Below are 25911 nucleotides of genomic sequence, written 5' to 3'. Positions count from 1 at the left end.
CAAATATTGTTTTAACTGACGTTTTAAAGTAAAAGTGAAAATAATACATATGTAACAGTTTCCATGAAAATAATCTCTTTAAATTGTATATCCAGTAACCAAACCCGGGGGTTGGCAAGCAAAGCGAGCAGGGGTGGAGCCCCCTAGTTCTCACATATGTTCAACAGTAACATTTCATTGTGACCTATGGAATGTAAATATTATGAGAGTTGAATTATGACCATGTCATCTAGTCTATTGTTTAAAGTGGAACTCACCCCAATATTTTATTGATTATGAGAGGTAGAAGCAAGTAGGTTGTGCGGCTTGAACCAGAAAACTCATGATTTTTAGTCCATACACAATGATATAATGCACATCTATATTAGGAACAAGAGATCTTTTTAGCAGCAACTCCTAAAAAGGATAAAATATTAAGGTTTCCTCTTTCTTTGTTTGATGCTGTATTACAAGAATCAGTGAAAATATATGAATACAGTGGAGACAAGTATAACTGGACCAAGGAGGATGACACCATCCGTAAACACCTAGAGAAAAAAGCAATTTTACTGAAGGTGCCTTTGTTTACTCCCTGCATGCCTCTGTGATTGAACCCAATTGTTTTATTTATTTTCTGGGAATTCATATGAAATTATTATAAATGAAGCGTATATAGACTACATTTCAGAAGCTCTCCAGTATTTTAATTAAAACCGTCAAACACTGAAGTGACACAACCAGTCTTACTAACATTCAAAGACCCAAAAAAAGTCAGATTGGAGGTGGTTTTCGTAAAAGTGGCAACGTGACAGTGACCTGGCCACTTCTGTTTAGCTTGAATGCATAAACTGTGAAATACACTTTCCAGTGGAGGCACCAGTATGAAACAACACATAATATGTACAGTACTTTAGACATACTAATGGGTTGTGCTATAAAAGACATGAATAGTGAACTTAAGAGAGTCAACATTAGTCGAAAAGAAAGACAATTCTCACAGGATATAGACCTTGACTATGTGTTTTGAGAGGCTTCAATGTTGTCTTGTGCTATGAGTGTATCAATCCTATCTTCAAAAATAATAACATCTTCAAAGTATTTTTACATTTGGCAGATTAACTTTCTATAAGACTAACTTTTCTCAGACTGAAGTAAAACTGTGTCCAGTCATCCCTCACCTATCGCGGGGGTTACGTTCCAGAGCCCCCCGCGATAGGTGAAAATCCGCGAAGTAGCGACCTATATTTATATTATTATTTATACATATTTTAAGGCTTTATAAACCCTTCCCACACTCTTATAAACCTTTCTCACTCTCTTGTTAACCTTTCCCACACTCTTATAAACACTTCCTATGTTCTTAAACACTTTCTACATTCTTAAACACCGCAGACCAACACTGCACACTGCACGCAGCGATCAGATGTCGATGTGTCTGCACTCGCTTTGTGAAGGGGGCAGCTGAACTCACGCTGAGCAGAAATGGACTTTGTGCTGCTTCTGCCAAAATGCCTGCTTGTCGCTCTGCGCGTTCGGAAGGAGGAGGAGGAGTGGGGGTGTGTGAGGGCTGAACGCACGTTCGCTCAAACCCCCCTCCCCGGAGGCGCAGTACGCTCCTGCCACTTCGCATTGTCAAGGGGTGGGGAGCTGAATGAACGCTAAGGAGAAGTGGACTTTGTGCTGCTTGTTGCTCTGCGTGTCAATAATTTAAAAGCCTGTACAGCACCTATTTTCCTGTCTTGTCTTGCGTGAAGTTAAAATGTTTTATAATAGTGAGATGTTACTCATATCCTTAGCCCGACATCCACATATCATATGTGTTAACAAAGTGTGTTTTATAAGTTTACATGTGTTTAAAGCATGTGGGATGGGTATTTTAAGGCTTAAACTATAAAAATGTTTATTTATATGGTCTTTCTATATCGCGGATTTTCTCCTGTTGCTGATGGGTCTGGAACATAACTTCCGCGATAGGCGGGCAATCACTTGTATTTAAAAACCCGCGAAGTCGTGAATCCGCGAAAAGTGAACCGCAAAGTAGCGAGGGATTACTGTATTGTGGAACATTATAAGCATCCAATTTTATTTCATCGAAAAACAAAACAGCACACACTAGAAAGTAGCTTGAGATTTCCAGGACTTTGCACCACAGCAACATGTATGCCTACCTGTTATTAAGTGTGTTCACAGCCAAATCTACAGTTGCTTGGATTCGTGGGGCCTCAGAACAGCTATCTTCAGAAGGATAGCCATCATCCTGCCTTCCTGCTTCTTTGGAAACTTTACTTCCTGAAATAAAAAATAGGAAACGAACAACTCTCTTTGACATTCTCCGATATGGACGCCATTATACACACCTTCATTACCATAAGGCTTAATTAATCCCGTCCTATAAATGGCACTACAAACAAAACTGTAAAGCAGCATTATAATGTCCAAAGTTGACTCCTGTGCCAACTCCAAATTGGCCTTGAGGGAGTGAGAGTGGATAGGTGTTTAATAATGCCACAGGAAAGGTTTATTAATTTCCAACTTGCACTTTGTGCAGCAGGGATAATCAATGGATCCCTGAAACCCAAAACTGAATACACGGGTTGCAAAAATTTCCTTCACAATATAAAGAGTTCTTTGAATGCACTATTAATATTAATAATGCCTAAAATTAATTACTATTAAAATTATGTTCGTACCCAAGGCTTTTGCTGTGTTAAATAAACTGTAAGCAAACAAAAATGGTGTCGAGGCACAGTATTAAGAAAATTTTACTTGAATCAATCTACTACTATTTCCTTCATATAGAAGCAAACATTTTCAGCAAATCTAAAAATGATAATTTTTCAGTTACCTGTAAAAATCCGCTCATCAAACATCCTGAAAAAATAAAAGAAAATAATGAAGACTATATTCAGTTTGCACCTATGTGATACTCCAAGATATTATTAACTGATGGTGTACCATGTAACGTGATTATACAATAATGTCTCAGTCCAATCATTTACTCTGTAGGGGCCATGGGCAAAGTACTACAGCCAGGATGTGAACCAGCAACCTTCAGGTAACAAAAGGCACACTCAGAAGCAGTTCATATCACACAGACCAATCTCCCAGTTCCCTGCATGTAGATGGACAGCTGACAGTCCCTAATTTGCCCCAGTTATGGACACACATTTTTAAATGTGCTGTGTATATTACGTTTGACCAAGAAAGTTCATTTATTTCTGCCATAAACAAGATAATAAGTAACATTTCAAGTCCTTGCATCTTGCTTTAAAACAGAATATTTTTTAGATTTAAAATAAACCTCCCAGGCCATCAGATAATGAGAGAAATAGTTTCCACCAGGTATCAATCCCACTCCATTTCATTAAAGTAATGTTCATATTTTTATTTGTCATATATGCTTCTCAGATTTCCCACTTCAAATTATGGCTATCATCTAATACAACATGCTTGCCATGACAACGCCTACCTAAACCAAGGTCAATGTCTTCTAAAACATTGTAAAAAGGATATCAAAATAAGCTTCTTTGCTGCCATGATGTGCTTGATAAAGACAGAATGAAAAAGTTTTATTTTAAATAGTATAACAGCCTATTTATCTTTGTATTGCCAAACTTCACCCTGTAAAACAAAGAAAACACACTGCTACCTAAACATTATCTTAGTAGCAAGGTCAGTTTTTGTTATTTTATTTAAGCAGATTCTAAAGAATGTTCTGCAGATTTCATGATCCAAGGCACAGCAGGCATAATGGCTTAAACCTCAAAATTATTAAATTATTAATTATTATTGTTTTCTTTATATTTATTACATTAAAAACCTTAGAGCTATATAATTCTTTATTTAAAATAAAATATGATTTTTTTTTCTTAAGGTATATGTCCCCTTTTCACAATTACCTTTTCACAACAAACCGGATCCCATGTCGTTCTTCCAGAATGCGCTTCAGTTTGGGAACACCATAAGTACAAGGCCGCTTAAAAGGAATTTTGTCGGGAATGCCGATAATCTCCACTGCCTCTGGATCACATGCAATTTTCCGGTATGGAACTGGTACCATGTGATCAAGTCCCAGTGCTTCAGCTAAGATTAAACGTTAAGATTAAGCTAAGATTAATCAAGGGAAGTGCAAAAGAAACTAAATGAACACCAAGTCACCACTTATTCCTCTGCATTTAATGGAAAGTTTTTTAATCTAACATGATGAAACATGAAAATAATCTTGATTTGGAACTGATGAATTACAAATATTTTGCTAAAAGCAGCAAATAAATTTTATTAATCAATTTTAAAGTGTGTTGTACTAAATATTTAATATTAGATATTTCAATTATGATTCAATACTGTAGGCATTCATTAAGCTTACCATATACTATAGATATAAAAAACAACCATAGATATAACTTGCAGCACACAAAATAAGCAATAAGATAGAGATCACATTTGAATTGAAAACTTAACACCCATGAATATTTATATATAAAAAAGAACAAAAAAATCTATATATGTATGGAGCTTTATCAGTCTGTTGTATTAAAAATGTATACATTGTATACATTGATGTGACAGAGAAGCATAAAAACATAATTAAGGCAAGACATTTAATCTTGTGCCTGGCAAATTCAAAAATTGCATGTAGTTTTCTGCCAGTTTAATTAAAAGCACTCAGCCAGAAACAAGTTAAATGAAGCAATTTATTTTGGTGTTATTTCTTAGTTTTATTCATAATTATACAGCAATTCTGTCATAAACATTTTTATTAAAATGTGTGAAAAGTGAATTATCCATGTTTGGTAATCAGGTTAAAAACACTGTACAATCTGCCTATGGACAATAGATTTATTCTTATAGCTAATACAAATAAACCCTATTTCAATTTTGTGGAACATTTCAGAAAAATCACTAAAGAAAAGCCAGATGATGCAGCTATCTAGTAATTTGTTTAACAATTGATAATTACATTGACAATTGTTAGCCAATAGCAAGGCAGTTCCATGAAATGTTGGAAAAATCCCACCAGTCATTGCTTTTTCTGAATATTATAGAAATGTCATTGTCTTCTCTAGTGCTAAAAGCTGATACTGTGCAATCAAAATACATTATTGTAATATTAACTGTCAAATGTGACCACCTCTCACTAAAGGCTCCTAGATCTCTCCCAAAACTCCTAGCAACACTATTTCAGCTATTCCAGTCTTTTCACTGTGAAGCACTGTCATAATCAGTGGTCCAATCAATAACACGTAACATAACTTACCATATCTGCTGTTAAAAAGTATCTGCACACATTCCCGCAAGGTGTTGATATCTTCAGTTTCTCTGATAAATGTATCCCACTTATCTGTAAGATATGACAAAAAAAAACATAAGTTTTGCGGAAGTGTTTTCAAGTAAATTATTAGTAAACAGTGTCTGCAGTGCATACTTCTTGATGGATCAGCAGAGTACCCATTTGCAAATGGGATTTTTCAGCAAGATAATGCTTCATGCCAAAAGACTAGTCAAGTCCAAAAAAAGGTATCAAGAACATGAAAGTAAGTCAATGCGGTTTCATTAAAAAATTTATTTGCAGATACTTTAGACTGTTCTGGTTCAAACTGGAGAACGACTTTCTATTAGGTACATTTACCAAAAAAGAGACAATACAGTATGGTTATTATTATTGTGAACACACTTTAAATGAATCATAACTAATACATACTGAATAACATTCAACACCTTTGAGTAAGGTTAGTGCATGCAAAATACAGACTTAACTAATGGTTAACTTGTACTTAACATTACTCCTTAATGGTGAAGAGCAAACCCTGCTGCTTTTGCTATGCCTTGAGTCTGGCAAAAGTACAGAAATATTTGGGAATTTCTGTAAACTCTGTGAAATGCATTGAAGTAAATGGTGAAGAAGAAACTACTAGTTTTGAGAGAATTATAATGATGCTGGGGTTTTTCAAGTGGTCCTGAGGGTGAGGGAAGTGCGAGACTGATTACTGTGGCCAAAAATGTGACATGAGGTAGCATTGCTAATTACTGCCACTACGCCCTCCTTGAGACGAAATTATGTCACGTATCAGGCTGCGCAGTCATTGTGGTGTCGATTCTGTTACAAAGAAAATATTCTTTCACATATGACAGACAGAAATTGGAAAAATGATGAATAAACGGTGGTCACATACAAGTCTCATAACTCACAGTAATAAAAACCTTTATAAGTGATTGATTGCATAATACAAATCAGCTTAACTCATCTGAGAGACACGGAGAGAAGTATAGAGATAAATGAATGAATACTAGAAACGTCATAGCAGACACCAATTGGCATTGTGTTTTTTAAATATTTAGTTATTTCAGTGTTCATGTCAAGCTCCTTCTTTGAACTTTGCTAATTTCAAAATGTCCATGTTGTTGCAAATCTGAAATTGTATCCATTTGGAAAACATAAATATTTTGTTTTTTCTTTACATAAAAGACTTCCTATTATCACCACAAGCAATGCCATTGAATGATGGTATCCAATCTTATAAAGGCAATTTAAACCAATAGGAAAAGTTCCTCAGCTCATATTGTCTGTAACAAAACAAAGCCATTAGACCTCAACATTTAAAATGGTTGATTTAGAGAACATGAAGAGGGTCTTGGGGAAAAGAATGCTGGTGGACAGGAGAAATTAACTTAGAATTGATTTTGGCTTTGTCAAAAATAGGGAATGATCTAATGGGTCTCAGAATTTCTTATCCTACTGTATATACTTAATCTTTCCCTCCAAAACTACTCATTATTAGTGGTTTGGGGTCTAATGAATATAAAAAATGAAAACTCTTGAGATGCTCAGGGACTTACATGTTAGCAGATTCAAATTCCCAATGCCTGGAAATAATTAACACCTACCACCTGCTTGTTGGTCTTGTGAAGAAAAAAAAGAAAAAAAGAACTCAAAACCTTTTACCTAACTTTGATGAAAGGTGAAAATAATAGGAATAATATGATTAAACAGCTAAGTAATATTTCTAGCTTTGGTAACACTTCAGTTTAGGTACTACAAAAATGTATCTTTTTCTCATTTACTCTTATGCAACAAGACTTTAACAAAGGTTTCTTTTTGGTCTTCGTGATACTTCCAAAACATCAGTAGATATATTATTCATCTCTGTGCAGTGTGGCATATTGACATGATGGTTAAATTACATGTTAATATGAATGATTTATCGGTCTTATACTAAATATGTAATATCAAGAGAAATGTGTCTCAGTTAAACCAGCTCAGACCACTCCAAATTGAGGTTTTGCAAGTTGGTCACATTGCATAGATGCATAAACATTTTACTGATGCTATGTAAGAGTTATGAACACCAAAAGAATTGTATGTTAAGGTGTTGTTATGTATGAATAAATAAGTAATAGTTTCATTTGTGCTGTACCGAAACTAAAGTGTTACCCTGACTTTAAATGAAAGTACAGCAAACCCTTGCTATCTGATTAACTTATCTGCTATTACAAAAGTGTAACTGATTTTATGACACTTGTGGTCTTAATCATGCCTATCTAAAGCCACGTGCAGCACAAAATAAATTATGAGCGGCCTAAAATGTTTGAGCAATAATAGGTCTGTGACTTAGACACCTGGAGTTGCATGTGCGCTACACTGAATGAATCAATGTATGTTTACTAGGCAATGGTAAACCACTGAACCCCAAACATGAGTGGGACTGGGGCTTGCAATTGTTCCCCACAAACGAGAAATTCCCAGTAAGTGCACTGATTAAGTCCCTCTCCTTAGTACACATCGCCCATCGCTACTACCGAATGGATGGTTTAGTTAGGTCCTTGGGTCTTCTCTGCTGTGGGCACTCATGGTCTCTGGAGTAGCTAAAAGATAATCAAACTTGACAATAAGGGAAATAAAAGTCATATCAAGGTTTCCGCAGGTGAACCTACGGAAGGATCATTTCCCTTGAGGGGCAAGAACATAGTGCCGGAATGTCCAACTGACCCTAATGCCTGCAGTTTGAACTATAAGGCAAAAGTCAACCCTAAACATTGAACATTACCACACTATCTTAGGTAGATTAATTAATCAAGCTACTATGCACACTTTTGGAATGTGGAAGAAACCCAAATGAATATGTGGGGAATGTGCACTCTCTATAGGAAATTACAAAACCAGGATTCATACTGGAGCTATGAGAGGGCAGCATCCTTTACCACCACCAGCAGCATCATCATAATCTCATCTGAAAATAATTCATTCGTCATTAACTGAACTAAGATATTGTAAACATGAAAGCAGACAATTAAAGGTAAAGAAGAGTAGTGTATAAATTATGGAATGTTTAATTATGACAAAAACTTGTGAAAACAAATTAAAGCCCACCTGTCTTTTCATGTACAATTGAAAAAAGCAATCGTTTGGACACATGCACATTCTGAGATGTCTGGCCCATATCACTTTGAATCCCAAGTCTCTCACCTACACATAAAGGAAAACATTTTAAGTAATTCACAGTATCACACATAAGTTCATAGATGCTGAGCAATGAAGACTTTGGCTTGTTTGAGTTTTTAATGACCTTGCTAGATATCTAGTGCTCTAACCAAACAGATTTACTAAAAGTAACATTGGAGATCAAAGATTTTGCTTCCTGAACACTTCTGGGTGCAAAAATCTTTATAGATTTTGGCCTACTGAATACAAAATAACCTTAAAATTTTCTTATCATATATTTTATTGTAATCACTTTCTTTTGTGATTTCCTCTCATATAATAAGCATACATATATAGTACAACTACAACTGAAACATCTGTGGTGATGTAAAAGTAGCCACACTGTCACTAGGAATGCTGCCTGGATATGCCAAGTGCTGTTGTTTCATTTGTGAATGGGACAGCCGTGCTAAAGAGTCCCATTATATTAAAAAAGAACTGGTTGCTCTGTGAGTATTTGGCTAGGACAGAAAAGTGTAGCACATAAACCACCTGCCAACTCAACAAAGATGTTTTTGCCTCCTCTTCATATAAAGCTTGAACTGAGGAAAAACATAGTTAAAGTGATGAGCAAGGAAGATGAAGGATTTCAATATCTGAGAAGAGATTTTCATGAATAACTGATACAGAGACTAAGAAATGTATTTCTGTTGGTCCACTAATTGGATACATCATCAATGACAAGAAGTTCTAAGATCTGCTAGTGGGGCAACAGGAAACTGCATGGGAGGTATTGAAGGATGTAGTTAAGAATTTCTTTGGCAACTATAAAGCACCAAACTAATTCCAACTGCTTGACAACTCGCTTCAATCATATAAAACCATAAAGTGCCGCTAAATATTTATTTTATGTCGCTAATTTAATAAAAAATTAAAAATATTAATTTTATAAATTATATTTATAAAATGTCGCTAAATATTTATTTTATGCATTGACACATGGACTTCTTCCCATGATCATCTTGTTGTAGTTAGTGACAAATATAGTGAAAGCTTTCACCATGACATTGCAAGCAGATGGAAAAGCAGTATCATGGCAAGCGGAATCCATCAATGCTGGTCGTCTATTGTTGGACACTAAAACAAGAAGCATCAGATGCAGAGTATAAACAAAAATCATCAGCAAAACATTTTTTACTCAGCTGAACTAATCCAATGTGTCAGCATCATTAACCGATTAAACACAAATTCCTATGTGATACATGCAATGTGAAATTATATTTGTGTTCAGCTTAACACTGTCTATAATAATTACCAAAAATGTTTCAGGAACCAAAACTTCTGAAAACATTTCATGTCTACTGCAATTTAATTATTTAAAAATACATTTTCAGGATTAATATATTAATGTTCAGTTTCATATTTGAAAAATAGTAACACATGAAAATACTTGTTTACAAGATTTTCCTTCTATTCCTACATTAAAAAGGTACTCCTTTCACTTATATGTATTGCTTTAGCTTACTGTACCACACTTCTCAGTAATTTAACTTTTCACAGGAGGCTGGAGGCCAGACCCAGCCGGGATGTCTGGAAGGATGGGGAGGCAGTCAGTACGTCCCCCGGGCCGCGAGGGGGCAACCGCCCTGGATAAGCAGGGGAGAACGGGGATGGAGCAAGGAGGCACAAACCCGTGGGGGCCCGTGGAGCTAGAGTCGGGAGCAGGAGCAGGATGAAGCTCCCGTGAGGAGAGGAAAGGCGGCCCACAGAGACTGAAAGAGAGGCCCGTGTGGAGGGTGATTGGTGCTGGGAGCACTGTGTGTTGGGCGAACTTTATTTATTTGAAAATAAACGTGTGTTTTGGTACAGTGCTGGTGTTAGTCCGATGGTGTTCGGACCCGCGCTCACAAACTGTACAGTCAGTTTCTCAAAAAATACTTTTACACTGTTACACTTTGCATGGTACTTGTTGTGTGGTACAGATAAATCATTCTATCCATGCATTACCCATATCTTCTTAATCAATCTAAATGTTGATCAAAGTATTGAATTAAAGTATGACTACAGGGTGAAAATTGTGCTTTGAAGAAAGCTGGTGAAGAGTCACACTAAGAGTTTGGGATTTGTATTTGATTCAGAATGTAGGTCAGGGAGTCTAACATTAAAATAAAGTTCTATCTAATTAAAATGTGAGCATTATAATAGAGATCAGACAAAGCATTTCTTTGGAAATACAAGCCAGAAGTTGCCATCCAGAACAATATCTATCACATTTTTATTATTTGTTTATTTTTTATAAAAGCAGAAGCACTGCTGCCTCACAGTAAGGAGATCATGGGTTCGGATCCCAGGTCTTCCTTTCGTAGAGCACTTTAAGTAGTGAGAAAAGCGCTTTATAAATGTAAAAATTATAGTAAATATTATATTAGATATTACTATTATTATTATTAAACTCCTGAAACAAAAGAAATGACTTATGATTAAACTCTTACTGATATTCTGGAGACTATACATACTAGTGTAGTCCATATAATACAGTAAAAATACTACAGTTACTGCAGATCAGTTTTCATGTTTAATAGTAATTCCAGGCAACAACTAAATCCAGTGGTGATGCCTTTTGAAATAAAAGCTTCATGTATGAAGAGAAGCATGCTTAGCCCAATGTGAAAAGGTGCTAGCTTATGTATGTATTTATTTGCAAGGACGCTAAACAGCAGTCATTCAATGGCATAGTCATGATTAAATGCAACAGCAAAGCATACATTGACAAAGTGTCCATTATCAAGTCAAGGATTTTTATTCAGTTCAGTTACTGTACCTTTACATAATAAGATAATACCTTCCAGTCATATGTAAGAGCCAGTCTTAGAATGCTTAATGTTAAATTCATATACATGTTAGCTTAATTTCAGTAATAGAATATCAGCTTCTTATAGCTAACTAGAATATGGTATAATAATAATAATAATAATAATTCATTACATTTATAAAGCAGCAGCACTACCACTGCGCCACCTGTGAGATATACAGTAGTCTTCTATTTCTTGTTAACTTACTGGGGGTAAAACTTTCTTTGCTTTATCAGTAAAACAGAGTGTTAATTAAGCCAGTTAAGAAATACTTGCTACTAGCATGGACTGTTAGATATGTTGCATATAGGGGATGGTATATAGTTTTCTGACCATGTATAACGTGTTTAACTTGCCTAAAGTTCAACTGTATGACCAAACTTAGAAAAATGAAACAAGTAAATTAAGCCTTAACTTTCTTTGAACCATAGCTCTTCTTTAATATCAATGTTTCTCTATTTTTGTGTGAACAGTCTGGCTTTGAAATTTTACTAAAAGTTTTAAAATCAAAGATATTTTGTCTGTGGAAGTATGTGTAACATGTGTCACACTATTGCCTGAATCATCCTATGAAGCAAACTAAAAGCTGCAGAACGTTGGTAATTTCGGACAAACACAGCTACATCATAGCTACCACATACAGTAAGTTGTTGAGGAGAAGCACTTCCCTGTAAACAGTATATTTACAACAGAAAGGAATTAAAAACATGTACCAGTCTATACCACAGGACACAGAATTACAACCTGGAAGATTAGAGAAGTCAAATAGGAAATGATATGCAATGAATTGAAGTCAGGAGATAACGTTAGAACTTTTATATTTTCCCTGTTTATCGGCAGCACATTATTTCACTAGCAACAACAGCAGCCAGAGTTCTTATAGTTTCCCAATGGAAGAATCATGACCTTGTTGCTTGAACTGTCTGGAAGTCCTCTTTTTACAACCTTGTTCTGTTACAACTGACATACGCACAGATTAATTGGGTACCAGCTCAAACTGTCAGTAAGTGTAAGGACACTATTTTCTTGTTTAAGTCATGGATGACAGCGAGCTCGTGATTCAGTTTGATATAAATTTACCAATTTTCCTTCGCTCAGCCAGATGTGTGGGCTTCTGGGACTTTAGCAACCTGCGTTTTATATTAATTTAATTTTACTCTGTTCTCTTTTATGTAACTCCAGTGTGGGGTGTGGTGGGGGTTTTAAATTTATATATGAAAATATATATTTTTTTATTTGTTATCCTACCTGTTATGTATTTATTTATTTAAAGAACTTGTGCAAAAAGACACATTTCCCCCGTTAACACATAAAGACAAGTATTAAAGACAACATTAAAGGACATATTTTATATGTCTCTCTCACACAATCAATAAAAACACATAAGAAATCATTAAAATATTTTATGCTTGCAATTATTTAAGTCCCTTATGGAATGCTTACTCACTTCCCACTAAAATCTACATATATTTACTAAACTCTAACTTTATTTGTCTGCTTCTTTAACTCTAGGCACAATAATTCACGCGAGTGATACTTTGCCTTAGTAAGTTGCCTTTCAACTTAAAGCCTTAGTAAATTCACTGCTGAGAGAGGAGAAGAACTTCATTGGGGGAAAAAAAATGTTTTATATCTGCCCTAGAAAAAACATTCATTCCAAAGACGGTAACAGCAGGTGACAGGTCTGAGTAAGACTGAGGACAAGGTTAATCTATACAGATTTGGAATGCCTGTTGGCCTCCTTTACTCCAATAGTGGTCAGCCCAGATGGCAACATAAAAATAAACCCATTTAGGAGCTATGTACTGTAAATACAGGCACACTCTTACTTTTAGAGATTTTTTTCTCACCCCTTACCAGGGGGCGACACAGTCCAAAAATAGGAACTAAAAACAGATAATAAGCATTTTTTTTTAAATAGGTGATTCAAATAGTGAGCTATCTGGTTTAAAAAGAACAGCTAAAAGTTGTTATTGGCTACAGGTGATTTCAAAGAGTACAGAAGAATACAAGTGTTGTAACACTACCAGAAGTCCATAATGCTATTTCTGCATGATGTACAGTTAAAACAAAAATTTGAGAATGTAAATTCTATACCATTATCAGCACAATCCTTAGCAGTTCCAGCCTTCTCCCCAACTGGACACCATGAACTCTGCGGATCTCCTCCAAGACCAGCAGCAATAGGAGCGGGGGACATATCATGAGCAGTTTCTCCCTGTGCATTGTTAGGATGGGGAATTCTATAGAGAAAAGCAGGGGGTAAAGGACTACTGGATGCTCCCTCTTGATTGGCAAGCTTGGCAGTGTGGTTGTGAAGGTTCTTGATGGGGGGTGAAGAACTACTCAAATCAGTCGAGGATGTTGCCTCCCGCTGGGTCTCTTCTATGGGCCTACAGCAATACAGAAAATAGAAGAGAGAAAATAAGAAAAACAAAAACTGTTAGTAAACAAAGTTTTCTTTGTATGCCTTTACTATTTTGCTTTGCTGCCAGGCATTATTGGCCTAGTTAGAAAAAAAAATCCCACATTATATATATGATTCCCAAGACAAGAAATACTGAGCTTTGGCTGTTGGCCCAGTCAGTGCATGCTTGGTTAACAAATTTACATAAATGATATCATTGGTTGACTTATTTCTAATTTGGGTTTGGTTTTCTACTCTATTACATTTTCTATCCCAGACTTGATGAGTATGTTTTAAACTGATTCACATTTTCTTTGGAATAAAAAGAGATAGTTCAAACTCTCACTAGAGTCCAGTATTTGTGGGGTAGTATTCTGGTGTCACCAGCGTTTCATCGTTGGCTCTAGTCTTTTCTTTATAATTACCTACTTTATTTTATAGCTTTTGTGTGTTTTTTGTAATTTATGCTTTTAAAAATATTTTTTTTTCATCTTTTTGAATTTTATTATTATTTAATGAGTATTTTGTGTATTTTATCCATCCAGCCATTCATTTTCCAACCCGCTGAATCCGAACACAGGGTCACGGGGGTCTGCTGGAGCCAAACCCAGCCAACACAGGGCACAAGGCAGGGAACCAATCCCGGGCAGGGCGCCAACCCACCGCAGGACACACACAAACACACCCACACACCAAGCACACACTAGGGCCAATTGAGAATCGCCAATCCACCTGACCTGCATGTCTTTGGACTGTGGGAGGAAACCGGAGCGCCCGGAGGAAACCCACGCAGACACGGGGAGAACATGCAAACTCCACGCAGGGAGGACCCGGGAAGTGAACCCGGGTCCCCAGATCTCCCAACTGCGAGGCAGCAGCGCTACCCACTGCGCCACCGTGCCGCCCGTGTATTTTATTCATTGGTTATTTATTTAAAAGTACTTAATTTGTGTAATTTTGTTTTCAATGTTCTTTATGTGAGGAACCTAACATCATGTGGCCCTTTGATGTTGCAGCCATGGGTCCACTCTGTGCCCCATATAAGCTTTTGAAAACCCCAGAACCAGTGCTAAGGCACTGGCTTACTCTCATGTTTGCTCATCTCTTTCTTGTTTTTGCATTTTGGATTTTGTCCCCTTTCTGAATGCTGTAAGTACTCTTTGGATTATTGATTTAGTTATCCAAACAGGTAAAGCAGAATGTGAACAAAACCATCTTTAATCCTTTATTGTTCTTGTTTTTCTTTATGAATATTTTTATTAATACAACATTTGATTATAAAGAAAGTTTGTTTGTTAATTTGTGCCAGGGGTTTTAACAATTTCCTTTTCCCTTCTTGTTAGAATTATAAGTTTGGATTATTTTTGCATTTGCTGGCTGTATACCCTGCTTCTTGAGTTTGGTGCCTGGCTTATCTTCTTTCCAGACCCTTATAATAGTGATGAGGCCTAGTTTTGGAATAGTGCCTGTATTTATCAACCATCTCAGAGTATGAAAATGGTCCTAACTGGTTTAAAAAATCTGAGTGACACAAATTTGGGCCTGTTCTTAGGAGTAATAGCATTTTATCATTTTTCCTAATTTAGAAAATGACTCCTAACTTCACAAGGATTTAGGAGAACTTGTGAGCTGTACTAACTTGCTAGGAGCTGCCATAAAATGTTGTTTAGGGAGGGATCAGCATGCACATTTCAGAGAAAGGCAGAATGTTTTAAAGATGCTGGACAACAATGCACTTGTTAAAATATAATCACAACAAATCTAGCACATTGCTCCATTTAAACGGAGAAAGCATGTGCTGCAAGGCAAAATTAAAGTGTTGGTAGCATTACAGTTTTTTGGCCACGGAGGAAAATGCAGCCTTACAATAGTCATGATTTGGGCATGTCACAACCAAGCATTGTTCAAATTTTGCACCAAACTTTGGTAATATGCAGATTTGTACACTTCAACACATTTCAACTGATATTACCTTTTGATGGTGAATCGAATGCGGTTGCTATACTCCAAGATTTTCATTAAGGTTTTGGTGTCATATTCACTTGGCTTCTTTAGCAAAACTCCCTCTGGTAGGCCATGAACACTCAAAGAGCTTGGATCTTTGAGGATCTGCTCATAAGGCACAGGTACCAGACCAGTCTTCCCAACAGCTTCACCTTTATTAAAAACAAAATAAAAACACAGTAACAACACACAATCATCCTTCACAGTAGTTCAAGAAAATACAATCTTTTATTTAACACATAGCACAATCAACTACTGCATTGGCTTTATGGAAATACTTTTTTCTTTTTTTAATAGGAGATATTGCTCTGAGTCAAGTTCTTGGTCAGCAGAAAGAGCACAAACCTAGCAGACTAATCATCTCCTTACAAGAATTCTAGCCACTCCCCCAAGCTTCAGTCACAATTTCATGAGTTCAAAATAGAAACATTGGTTAACACATGCTAAAAGCAAACATTTCCTTCCAAATAGATTAAAGTGGTTCTAACATATACAAGTACAATAGATCTTTTAAAAACATCAGGAGAGGTCAATTTTAAATTGTCACAGGATATTTTTGTATTTCTGGAGTGATCTCTCGTTTAAACAACACTGTACTCATAATATACAGTGTTATATATATTATATATATATATAAAATATAGTACCTTTACAAACAGTCACTATATTCAAAATGGATAAAAATGTTCATTTTTTATATACAATGCAATCATGCAATATTGATTTATGATCTTCCAATTTCATTATTTCCAGTGCTATCAATTTTTATTAATATGATGTAATTCAGTAAGCACTTAACTTTAGGGCAACAATATATCTCAGACAGGAAGCAGAGGGTGTGAGAAACTCTATCAAAACTGTCTGATGTTAAGAATGGTATTCCACAGGTGTCAGTGCTAGGGCCGCTGCTATTTTTAAAATGTATAATTGATTTGGATAGGAATATTAAGTAACAAGCTGGTTAAGTCTGCAGATGATACCAAGAAAGGTAGATTGGCAGATAATTTGGAATCCATTAAGTCATTACAGAAGGACTTTGGTAGCATACAGGTTTTGGCTGATTTGTGGCAGATGAAATTTAATGTCAAGCATTACACATAGGAAGCAAAAATGTTAGGTTTGGGTACACCATGGGAGGTCAGAAAATCGAGAATACAACTTATGAGAAGGACTTAGGAGTCATAGTGGACTCTACACTATCAACTGCCAGACATTCAGAAGTCATTAAGAAGGGTAACCAAATGTTAGGTTATACAGCACAATGTGTGAAATACAAGTTCAAGGAGGTTATGCTCAACCTTTATAACGCACTGGTGAGGTCTCATCTGGAGTACTGTGTACAGTTTAGGTCTCCAAACTACAAAAAGGGCATAAACGTGCTAAAAAAAAGTCCAGAGAAGAGCAATTACGCTGATTCCAGGGCTACTGGGGCTGAATTATGAGGAAAGATTAAAAAAGCTGACCCTTTTCAGTTTAAGCAAAAGAAGATTAAGAGGTGACATGACTGAAGTGTTTAAAATTATGAAGAGAATTAGTACAATGAATTGAGACTGTTACTTTAAAATGAGTTCATCAAGAACACTGAGACATAGTTGGAAACAACAGCGCGCACACAATAAACCACCTCAGGATCCCAAATTAGGGCCCTTGTGCAGCCGTGCAATGGGTGACACCTCAGCAACACACTAGTTCGAATGGAATGGAACAGTGTGAGGTTTTTTTTTGTTTTTTTTTTAAAGTGGCTGTCACCAATATCTGAATTTTCCCTGCAAGTTGGAGGACCTGCTTGCAGGGCTAGAAGCAGGTTAACGAGCAATTGCAGGTTAAGGGCCTTGCTGAAGGGGCTCCATGGATTGGAATCATTTTTGACATTTCTGGGATTCGAACCAGCAACCTTCATATTGCCTGCGCAAATCCCTAGTCTCAGAACCACCATTCCACCCTACTATAGACACTTGGAATAAGCTACCAAGTAATGTGGTAGACAGTAAGACTTTAGGGACTTTCAAAACTCGACTTGATTTTTTTTTTTTTTTTTAGAAGAATTAAGTGTATAGGACTGGCGAGCTTTGTTGGGCTGAATGGCCTACTTTGTCTAGATTTTTCTAATGTTATTATATCCTAATATCTGTCTATGGAAAATTGTATTTCTGTGTGTCTTTTTGAGCATCACACAAAAACAACCACACCTGTTTCTGCAAAGCTTACAGTGTAACTGAGAACTTAGGCAAATACATTTTAGATTTTTATGTATAAATATCCAGGAAAAAAAAAACTAACACAACTTCACGTTACTTTACCTTATTCACTGAACTTTTGCACCTTTTAACCTTAATATCTCCAGAAAACAATATTGACGTTATTTTAACTTTAAAACAAATAAAAAGGATTTTGTAAAAAATACCTGCCAATTTCAGGTGTTTAAGCTGACCACAATACTTACGGAGAATTTTTTAATATTTAAGTGTGTTGAAAAAAGATGAGATCTTTAATGGTTACTCGTTTAGAAAATATGTTCCCTCTTGTCTGAATGTTTATATTACGACAAACAAAGTTCCTATTCAATTTTCCTCTAGGGTAATTAATATTAAGGCAGAAGATCCAATTGTGATGAGATTCTTGCTTTATCTGGAGTAAAAAATGTCTTGTGAAGGCAGGAGTGAAATGGGATGGACACTTCAAAGCACTGCTTAGGGTGGAGGGAAAGCGTGTGCCACTAAACCCTCATTTGTCTTTCAGTGATTGAGATGCACATTACAACTATGGTGAATTTTACATACTTTTTAAAATTTCAATTTTATTTCTAAACTATTGACATATTTATTATTACTGTTCTATGAATTATTGTTTGCTGCAAAAATACTCCCAGTTCTCCAAATCTTACACTTAATTTCACAGTACAATTTCAAAATCTTGACCAGAAAAAAGGCTTAATAAGCTAAGTAGCACCATCTTTCTGAAGTGATGAGGAATTCATAATGGTTAGATATGGTTTTTATTTATTTTATGCAAATAATATTTTATCACTCTTCTGGGCAAAGCTGGGTAAAACAGTTAGTTACTCATAAGGCCTAATTCCCCGTAATGGGAAATTCTTCCAGTTTTATCCCAAGTTAAACCCCAAATTGGGTAAAGGCCATGTCACATTAGACCACAGTGATTTTAGTGGCACACTTCATTTACCTAATTTAAAGAGTCGGAGGCAGTTGAAGTGTGATACCTATGATATCCAATAACGTAGTCTGATGTACCCCGTGACTCGCTCCCACTTGCCTGACAAAATCTAACAGGTCTGATTTTGTCTTAAATTGTGGAAATGGCACGGTTTCCATGATAGTTGTCAACCAATGAGCACTCACCCAGAAGAAGAATGTATATAACGCAGCAATGAGGAATAAGAATAGTTGGTGTTTTGGACCTCGGAAACAGAAGAGATGCTCGGCTGGCTGATTTTATGTACCACAACAGAATGGAATAAAGAGAAAAAAAAGGGCTAAGAAGGTTTTTCTATGGTGGAAATCATCAAACCAAAATATATAACTTGAACTGCTGGTGTTAATTTACTGGCAAAGCCAAGATGAACATTTAGTTCATATAGGTGAATGGTCTTCTTACCTATTCATTCTGAATCCAACTTAAGCCAATATTAGGATGACAGAGAGTCAGACTATCATAGCAACATCAGCCCCAAGGTAGGAATTAACTCTGGATAAAGTACCAGTTCAATGGAATCCATGTCAAGATTTGAATACCAAATTGATTTTTGACATTGTTTGACCAGAAACTGTACCGGAGAGGTTTTGGTTAAATGAGAAGGTTGAAAATGTATTACACTGTTTTTTAAGACTAGAGGCAACATTGCGACTACAATGACAAATAAAGGGATGAGGAGTTCTGGGGAACTGTTTACATTCCTCAGAAGGGGCTTAAAGAATCAAGAAAGAAGTTCTTGCCCAGACTCATCAATTTTCTTGTTTTGGTTTTTAACTGAAAGATATTGGAATTGCCTTAAAGAGAAGGGCATTATTTGGAAGGGAACAAATATTTACCGTAAAGGACGCTAAAAACCTCTTCCACCATCTTCCTCAGAACAAAAATGTCAGAGGGAGGCTCAGCAGGCAAGCGCTGTCCCACTTGTACACCTTCTTTGGTAGGTTTTGGCAGTTCATCTTGTAGTTTTGCTGTGCTGGTCACTGAAGGCAAGAAGGCTAAGCAAGGAACTCCTCCAAAAGGTAAAAAAAAAAAATTAATTCAGTTGAATAACAATCTCTTCCAAGAAAAATCGCACTAGGAGAGGTCTGGAAATTTTCATATTGTCTTCTTTCATGGGAATCCTGCACTTATCTAATAAGCACTAAACCTGGAATGCCTTTTAATATAATTAAGATTAAAATTGCAACACATATACTAAATGCACTACTAGCTTGTTACACTATGAAAAATATGACAAAGCTAGGGACACCATTTAAAGACAGAAAACAAAGATTAGTAGAGCCCAGCATAGTTATTTAGGTAAACAAGAGCTTGGACTGGTACAGTTTACGTCTATCCTTACGGTCACTCTGTAAACAATAGATTATAATATAGAATTCATTTGTGTGGCCTATATAATGTTATAATGTTCTATCAATATTCTGAACCCACTGTATTAACTGCAGTGTATATCCATCCATTCTTTACCAAGTTCAGGGTTTGCAGGTCCACAGACTACTTGGCAGTAATGTTCAAAAGGAATGAAACAATTCTGGACAGGATTGGTTAGTGTAACAGCTCACTCATACTCCCTCATACTGAGTCAAATTAGAGCCACCAATCAAAGAAACTTGATTAACCTGAAAGTACGTGGTAAGCTGGAGTGGAATTGGAGAGCTCACAGAAAAACCCAGAAAGACAGAGAGGGAGAGAGAGAGGTGGGGGGAGAAAGAGAAAATGTGAAGACCCTGAAGTCATACAATGAGGTCACATTACTTTCCTAAACCTTTCACAAGTAACTAGCTACTTTTTACGATGTCATCTTGTGAAGCAGAACTTACTGCAGAACTTGTGAAAATCAGATTGGATCTCTTTCCTAGTGTTTAGGAAGACTCTCCCTTTCTCGCTGCCCACGGTAAACACATTATCTTCATGTACAGTGACACATGCAACCTCTGCATTCACTTTTGATAGCGCAGTACACTGTGAACAAAGAAAAACAACCGATCAGTCAAAGCAGAAATGTATTAATGTATTTTGATTTTCACTGATTATAAGCAGTTGATGTTTCACAATAACCAATACTCCAATTTAAAGAGCCTGATGAATGATTTTGGTCGAATTATGGAATATGTAGAATAGAATTAGAGTGTGTTCTATAGATGGCAGAGTTCTCTTTTTCCGAGATGTTACTTAAAAGGTCCTTCTCCCACCGTTCCCTCAGATCACTGAAGAGAAGGTTCCTTGAAATATTTTATATATATTGTTAAAATACTGTCTGAGCCCTCATCAAGGCTGACCAATATTACTTCTGGAATAGACGTAGTTGAGAGATGTGAAAATTTGGTTTATTTTTAAAAAAAATTCAGTTTTGTATATAAGAAAACAATGTAGCTAGGAAATTAAATTTGGAGTGTACTTGTTTATAAGATGCAAGTACATTGTCCATATAACGATCTATTAGTGTCTTAATCCCTTGTGCTTTCCATAGCTTAAAAACTGAGAAGGTTTAAGAAGGGTGAAAAAGTTGATTATTAAGTATAGGAGCAACAGATAAGAGCTTCTCTATATTAAAATGCATCCTACACTGATTCTACATTTTAAGTAAATGGTGGACAACTGGATTGCTGGTAGGTACTACAAAAGCTTCTACCCTTTAGGGGTGTGGATTTTGAACTCTGTGCTGCCCCCCTGCCCTCAGATCTGCCCCTAGTAGCGATTTAAATGCAGTACATTTGTTACACTTGTCAATATTGTTTTGTATTGTTAGTTTTACTTTTATTATTTATCATGTATTTTCTACTATCTATTTTGAATTATTACTATTCACTTACCTAATTTTTTTATTTTTAATTATTTATTATTCACTAATATAGTATAGTTTTTTACCTGTCTTGAACTTGTCCTGTGTTTTGTACTGTGTGCCTGGAGAATGTAATCTTGTACCACTGTATGTTGCAGTGCTTTGTATGGATGGTATGACAATAAAGCCACTTGACTTGACTTGAGATTGATGTTAGTACTGATTGGAGCACAGAGCAGGGCAAACAAAGATGATTTAGAATGAGAAAATAAGATAATTTATTAAACAGAAAAAAATTTCAGTAAAAGACAGACTCTTCTATTCACTCTCCTGTAAACATATAGACAAATGTGGTGATTAAAGAAAAACATATGACCTGTGAATGAAAAGTTAAATATGGTTGCTGGCAGAGGTGTTACTGGGGAAAGGGATAAATATTTATGAAATTCATAAGTTAAACTGCAACGTTTTTCAGATATGGAACAAGAAAGGAAATTGGAATAGAAACACAGAGCCAGCCCATTTTTAATAGAGGTTGCAAAGTTCTTTACAATAATCACGATGGAAGCTCAAGTGAGAGGGGCTTCTCAAAAACTTGAAATCATTATTGAACCGCCTGGCATACTTCTACACAAAACGTATAGTACTGATTCCGTTACTGGCTAAACCTAAACATGGTAGGTAGCACCACATGCAGTATTTCATGTTGTGCAGCAAAATCACGCACTACTTAGCATGGAGGTTTTGCAGATCCAGGACACTGGATTTTAATTTTATGCCTGCTTGTTGTGTTTTTCCCCTCACAACTGCAAAGATGTGCAGGTTAAGTAGGTAGGTTAAGTCTGGGTGAGCACTTAACTCTGCACTGCAGTGGACTTGTGCCTGTTCAGGGCTGCTTCCTGCTTTGCATCCATTTCTGTTGGAATAGGATTTGGCCCCACAAGACACTGAATTGGAGGGTGGGTTTCAGAATGTTATGTATATTTGATGCTATACACATATTTTAAACATACATGTTTAATTTTATGTGAACCCTTTACAGAAGTATAAAATAAGGGAATGCAGAAGCAACTGGCAACTCAATAGGTGACAACATACTGGAGTCTAAATCCTGGGAGCCCAGCAGCTCTCGTTGCAAGAAGTTTTTTTTCCTAATAATACTATCATCAGATACAAGAAAGAAAAAAAACTATTTCACTATTAGCTTTGAACTAACAATTAAGTTTTCAGTTTTAAGAAAATGTAAAGATTAGAACAGTCCACTATCAATTAGTTACACTTACAATCGCTCTTAAAAATCTAAGTTTATTCAACAAAACTCTTTACATGTCTTTACAGCAACAATTTACTTGAATGTGGAGTGCTGGAAGGCTTTGGTGTAACCTTTCTTGAGTTAGTTTGTGAGTATTTCTTTTTGAAAAGAAAAGATTTCTGCTAAATAAATTCTTGCCACAGCATAACACTAAATCTATTCATTAATCAGGACACTATAAAATATTTTATGGCTTGGCACATTCCACATTGCATGTCTTGAAAAGCACCACAAGGAATAAGATAAGTGCAGTACAAAATAGGAAAAATTGAACTAGTAAATTTAAATAAGAAATGACAACCAATTTTATGTTCACATTCCAATATGTTTTCAATGCTTATTCTCTGGTGTTTGTGGAGGAAAAATGTTTTTCTAACTAAAATAAGAAGCACAAGACAGAAATTAATTGTACATTGATCACTGAACACCCACTACTGGTGAATTATGATAACCATGCCACCCATCTGCTTTCTGATGTTTACAGACTTCTTCCTAATCAGATCCCTTCAATTGACGTGCCCCAGGCAATTCTGTGCCAGCAAATCGCAAAGAGCAGCAGGAAGGCCAAAACAGATACTGTAAACAGATATAAACAATCAGGATGGAAATGAGAAGATACATTCACTGCCAACTGCCTGAGAAAGCCAGGAAGTGCTTTGTGATATAACATTTAGGACAACTGGATAAAAAAAAAAAAATCTCCCTTTCATCCTAATTACCAAGCTGCTCAAATGACAAGCACAAAGCCAAGAAATTGTGCTGCTACATCCTGATCACTGAGAAAAGCTATGCATGCACCACAGGAGCCAAATTGGCCTACAAAACTAGCGTGAATCTAAACAGAGAATGCACACAACACTGTACAAGCAAGTGGGGACTACTGCAGATTTTAGTACAGTAAAAAAACTTTTTTAAAGACTCTGTGTTACCCTGCTTCTTGTATTATATGCTACAAATACCAAAAACTGTATTTATTTTGCTGCATGAAAAACCTTATCAGTAACAGGCTTTGAAGCTCATATTCATTCTTTACTGGGGTACACATTATATATTGCACATGGTTCACCATTGAGGGCTTGGACTGTAATGCGATCTTAAGTACTCAGTTGGTGTAAAGCAGAATGGTATCATGAAGCAAAACATTTATTTATTCACTCTTGGCTGCTCAATTTTAAGTATCAGAAAAACAAAATTTCAAAGAAAAAAACATTACTAACCACGGAGTCAAGAGCTGAAACCAAGCTTGCAAGGATCTCCTGCTTCCCAGCAAAGTTTATGATACGTGACTCAGTCCTAGGGTTGGGACGGACTCCTTCTTTTCTTGGTTGTGCCATCTTGGTCTGTAGAGAGAAAGAAAAAAAAGAGAGAGAGAGATAGAATCACCATTAGATGTAAACTTAAAATCATTTTTAAATAACCATAATATTTAGAGTGTATTGCACCAGGAATATCACTTGCAGAAATTCTCAGATGATTCTGCATTTATGGAGTGTACTCGATAAGGGACAGAGTATAGGTGTCAGGTAGAGAACTTTAGTTTCTTTGTGCATAAAGAATTATCTGCAACTTAACATCAACAAAACCTAGGAACTGGTTATTGACCTTCGCCACACCAAAGAGACTCTATATCTGGTCACTATTCGAGGAGTGGTCATCGACAAATACTTGTGGGTTCAAATCAATGACAGGTTTGACTGGTGTTTGAACACATAGGAATAATATAAGAAAGAGCAGGCTTGTGGTGTATTGAGACAGAGGTCCGTGGTGATGGAAATTTTCCTTTAAAATAAAAGCAATGTGGCAGCACAAACCCTAAGAGTGTAGGTGTACGGGAGAAGAGCTGTGTGGCTGTGGAAATTCTTTATGAGGGAACTGGCTAATTATGTTTGATGAGCTCACAAGTGGCTAAGACAGCTCTCCCTCATCTGGGCTCTTGCTCTGTTGATTACAGATTATACCCAGAAGATGGGGTAGTGGAGCAAAACAAGAGAAAGGAGATTAGGCAGCACTGCTATAAAGACAAGGGCTGATCCTGCCTGATTTATTCTTGGTTTTAATGGATTATCTCTAATTAATATTTATTGAATTTTAACTTCCTCACTGGACAGTTTTATATTGATTTGTTTATTTATTTTTTGAGATTTTTGCACTGCTCTTTTGCGTGTATGGTTGCTGTGATATGTCTTCATTCATCTGAGTCCATCTCGATCTAGAACTGTTGATATCAAGGGAGTATGCTAGCTACAGGCAACCAAGGCATAACAAGAGTATTTTGTCTTAGGAGACTGTGTTCCTTTAATGAGGGTGATGACATCCTTCATGTATTTGAGATCTCTGTGATGGCCAGTGCTGGGATCGGTAACTTCACTTCAAGAGAGGCTCATAGAATCAACAAGATAATTAGAAGGGCAAGCACAGTTATAGAATGCATTCTGGACCCATAGAGGTCATAGCGAAGGAGAGAACGAAAACAAAACTGAGTGTCATTATGAACAATGCTGCACATTCTCTCTCTGATGCACCAACACTGAGGACTTTCATCCAATGAATTATTCAGCAGAAGTGTGTCAAGAAACACTACTGGGGTTCCTTATCAAAAGCAATACGCCTGTGACTGCCAAGTCAGTTTTTCTCTCTTTAAATTTTCTTTCTTTTTAGTCTTTCTGGTGTGTGTTCAGGCCATAGTGTGTGTGTTTGTGTGTCTTTTTTTACTTATGCAATGCACTTCAGTTAAAAGCCAAATTTTTTCCTGGTTGATATGTCATAAGAACCGATACTCCAGTACTAATTCGGTACCAAATGTCCATAACGTTACTTTAGCAGCTTTTTTACAGTATTGGCTGTACGAAGAGTCACTACTGTGCTCATGTATGACTGCAAGTAGACAAATTACTTTGGAAGGCACAATAAAACGTGAAAAAAGTGAGTAAAAACTACATACAC

At 36.2% G+C, this 25911-nt stretch overlaps 1 protein-coding gene across 2 annotated transcripts in view; it reads right to left on the bottom strand.

The window, feature by feature from the left end:
• gtf2ird1 (GTF2I repeat domain containing 1) overlaps positions 1-25911 on the bottom strand; it is a 115090-nt gene that overhangs the window by 44904 nt on the left and 44275 nt on the right. The window contains exons 2-11 of one of the 2 annotated variants that reach the window (XM_051930776.1): positions 24186-24302; positions 20695-20836; positions 19711-19884; positions 15630-15813; positions 13348-13643; positions 8348-8443; positions 5237-5320; positions 3879-4062; positions 2825-2850; positions 2148-2268 (exon numbers count right to left, since the gene is read on the bottom strand). In XM_051930776.1, the coding sequence (XP_051786736.1) occupies positions 2148-2268; positions 2825-2850; positions 3879-4062; positions 5237-5320; positions 8348-8443; positions 13348-13643; positions 15630-15813; positions 19711-19884; positions 20695-20836; positions 24186-24302 (1424 nt within the window). Of the gene's footprint in view, positions 1-2147; positions 2269-2824; positions 2851-3878; positions 4063-5236; positions 5321-8347; positions 8444-13347; positions 13644-15629; positions 15814-19710; positions 19885-20694; positions 20837-24185; positions 24309-25911 lie in introns of both variants that reach the window. The other variant, XM_051930777.1, reaches the window with a different exon arrangement.

This window comes from Erpetoichthys calabaricus, chromosome 8 (assembly GCF_900747795.2).
Source record: "Erpetoichthys calabaricus chromosome 8, fErpCal1.3, whole genome shotgun sequence".
Lineage (NCBI taxonomy): Eukaryota > Metazoa > Chordata > Cladistia > Polypteriformes > Polypteridae > Erpetoichthys > Erpetoichthys calabaricus.
The sequence above is the reverse complement of the archived record's forward strand: the minus strand, read 5'-3'. Positions and strand labels throughout refer to the sequence as shown.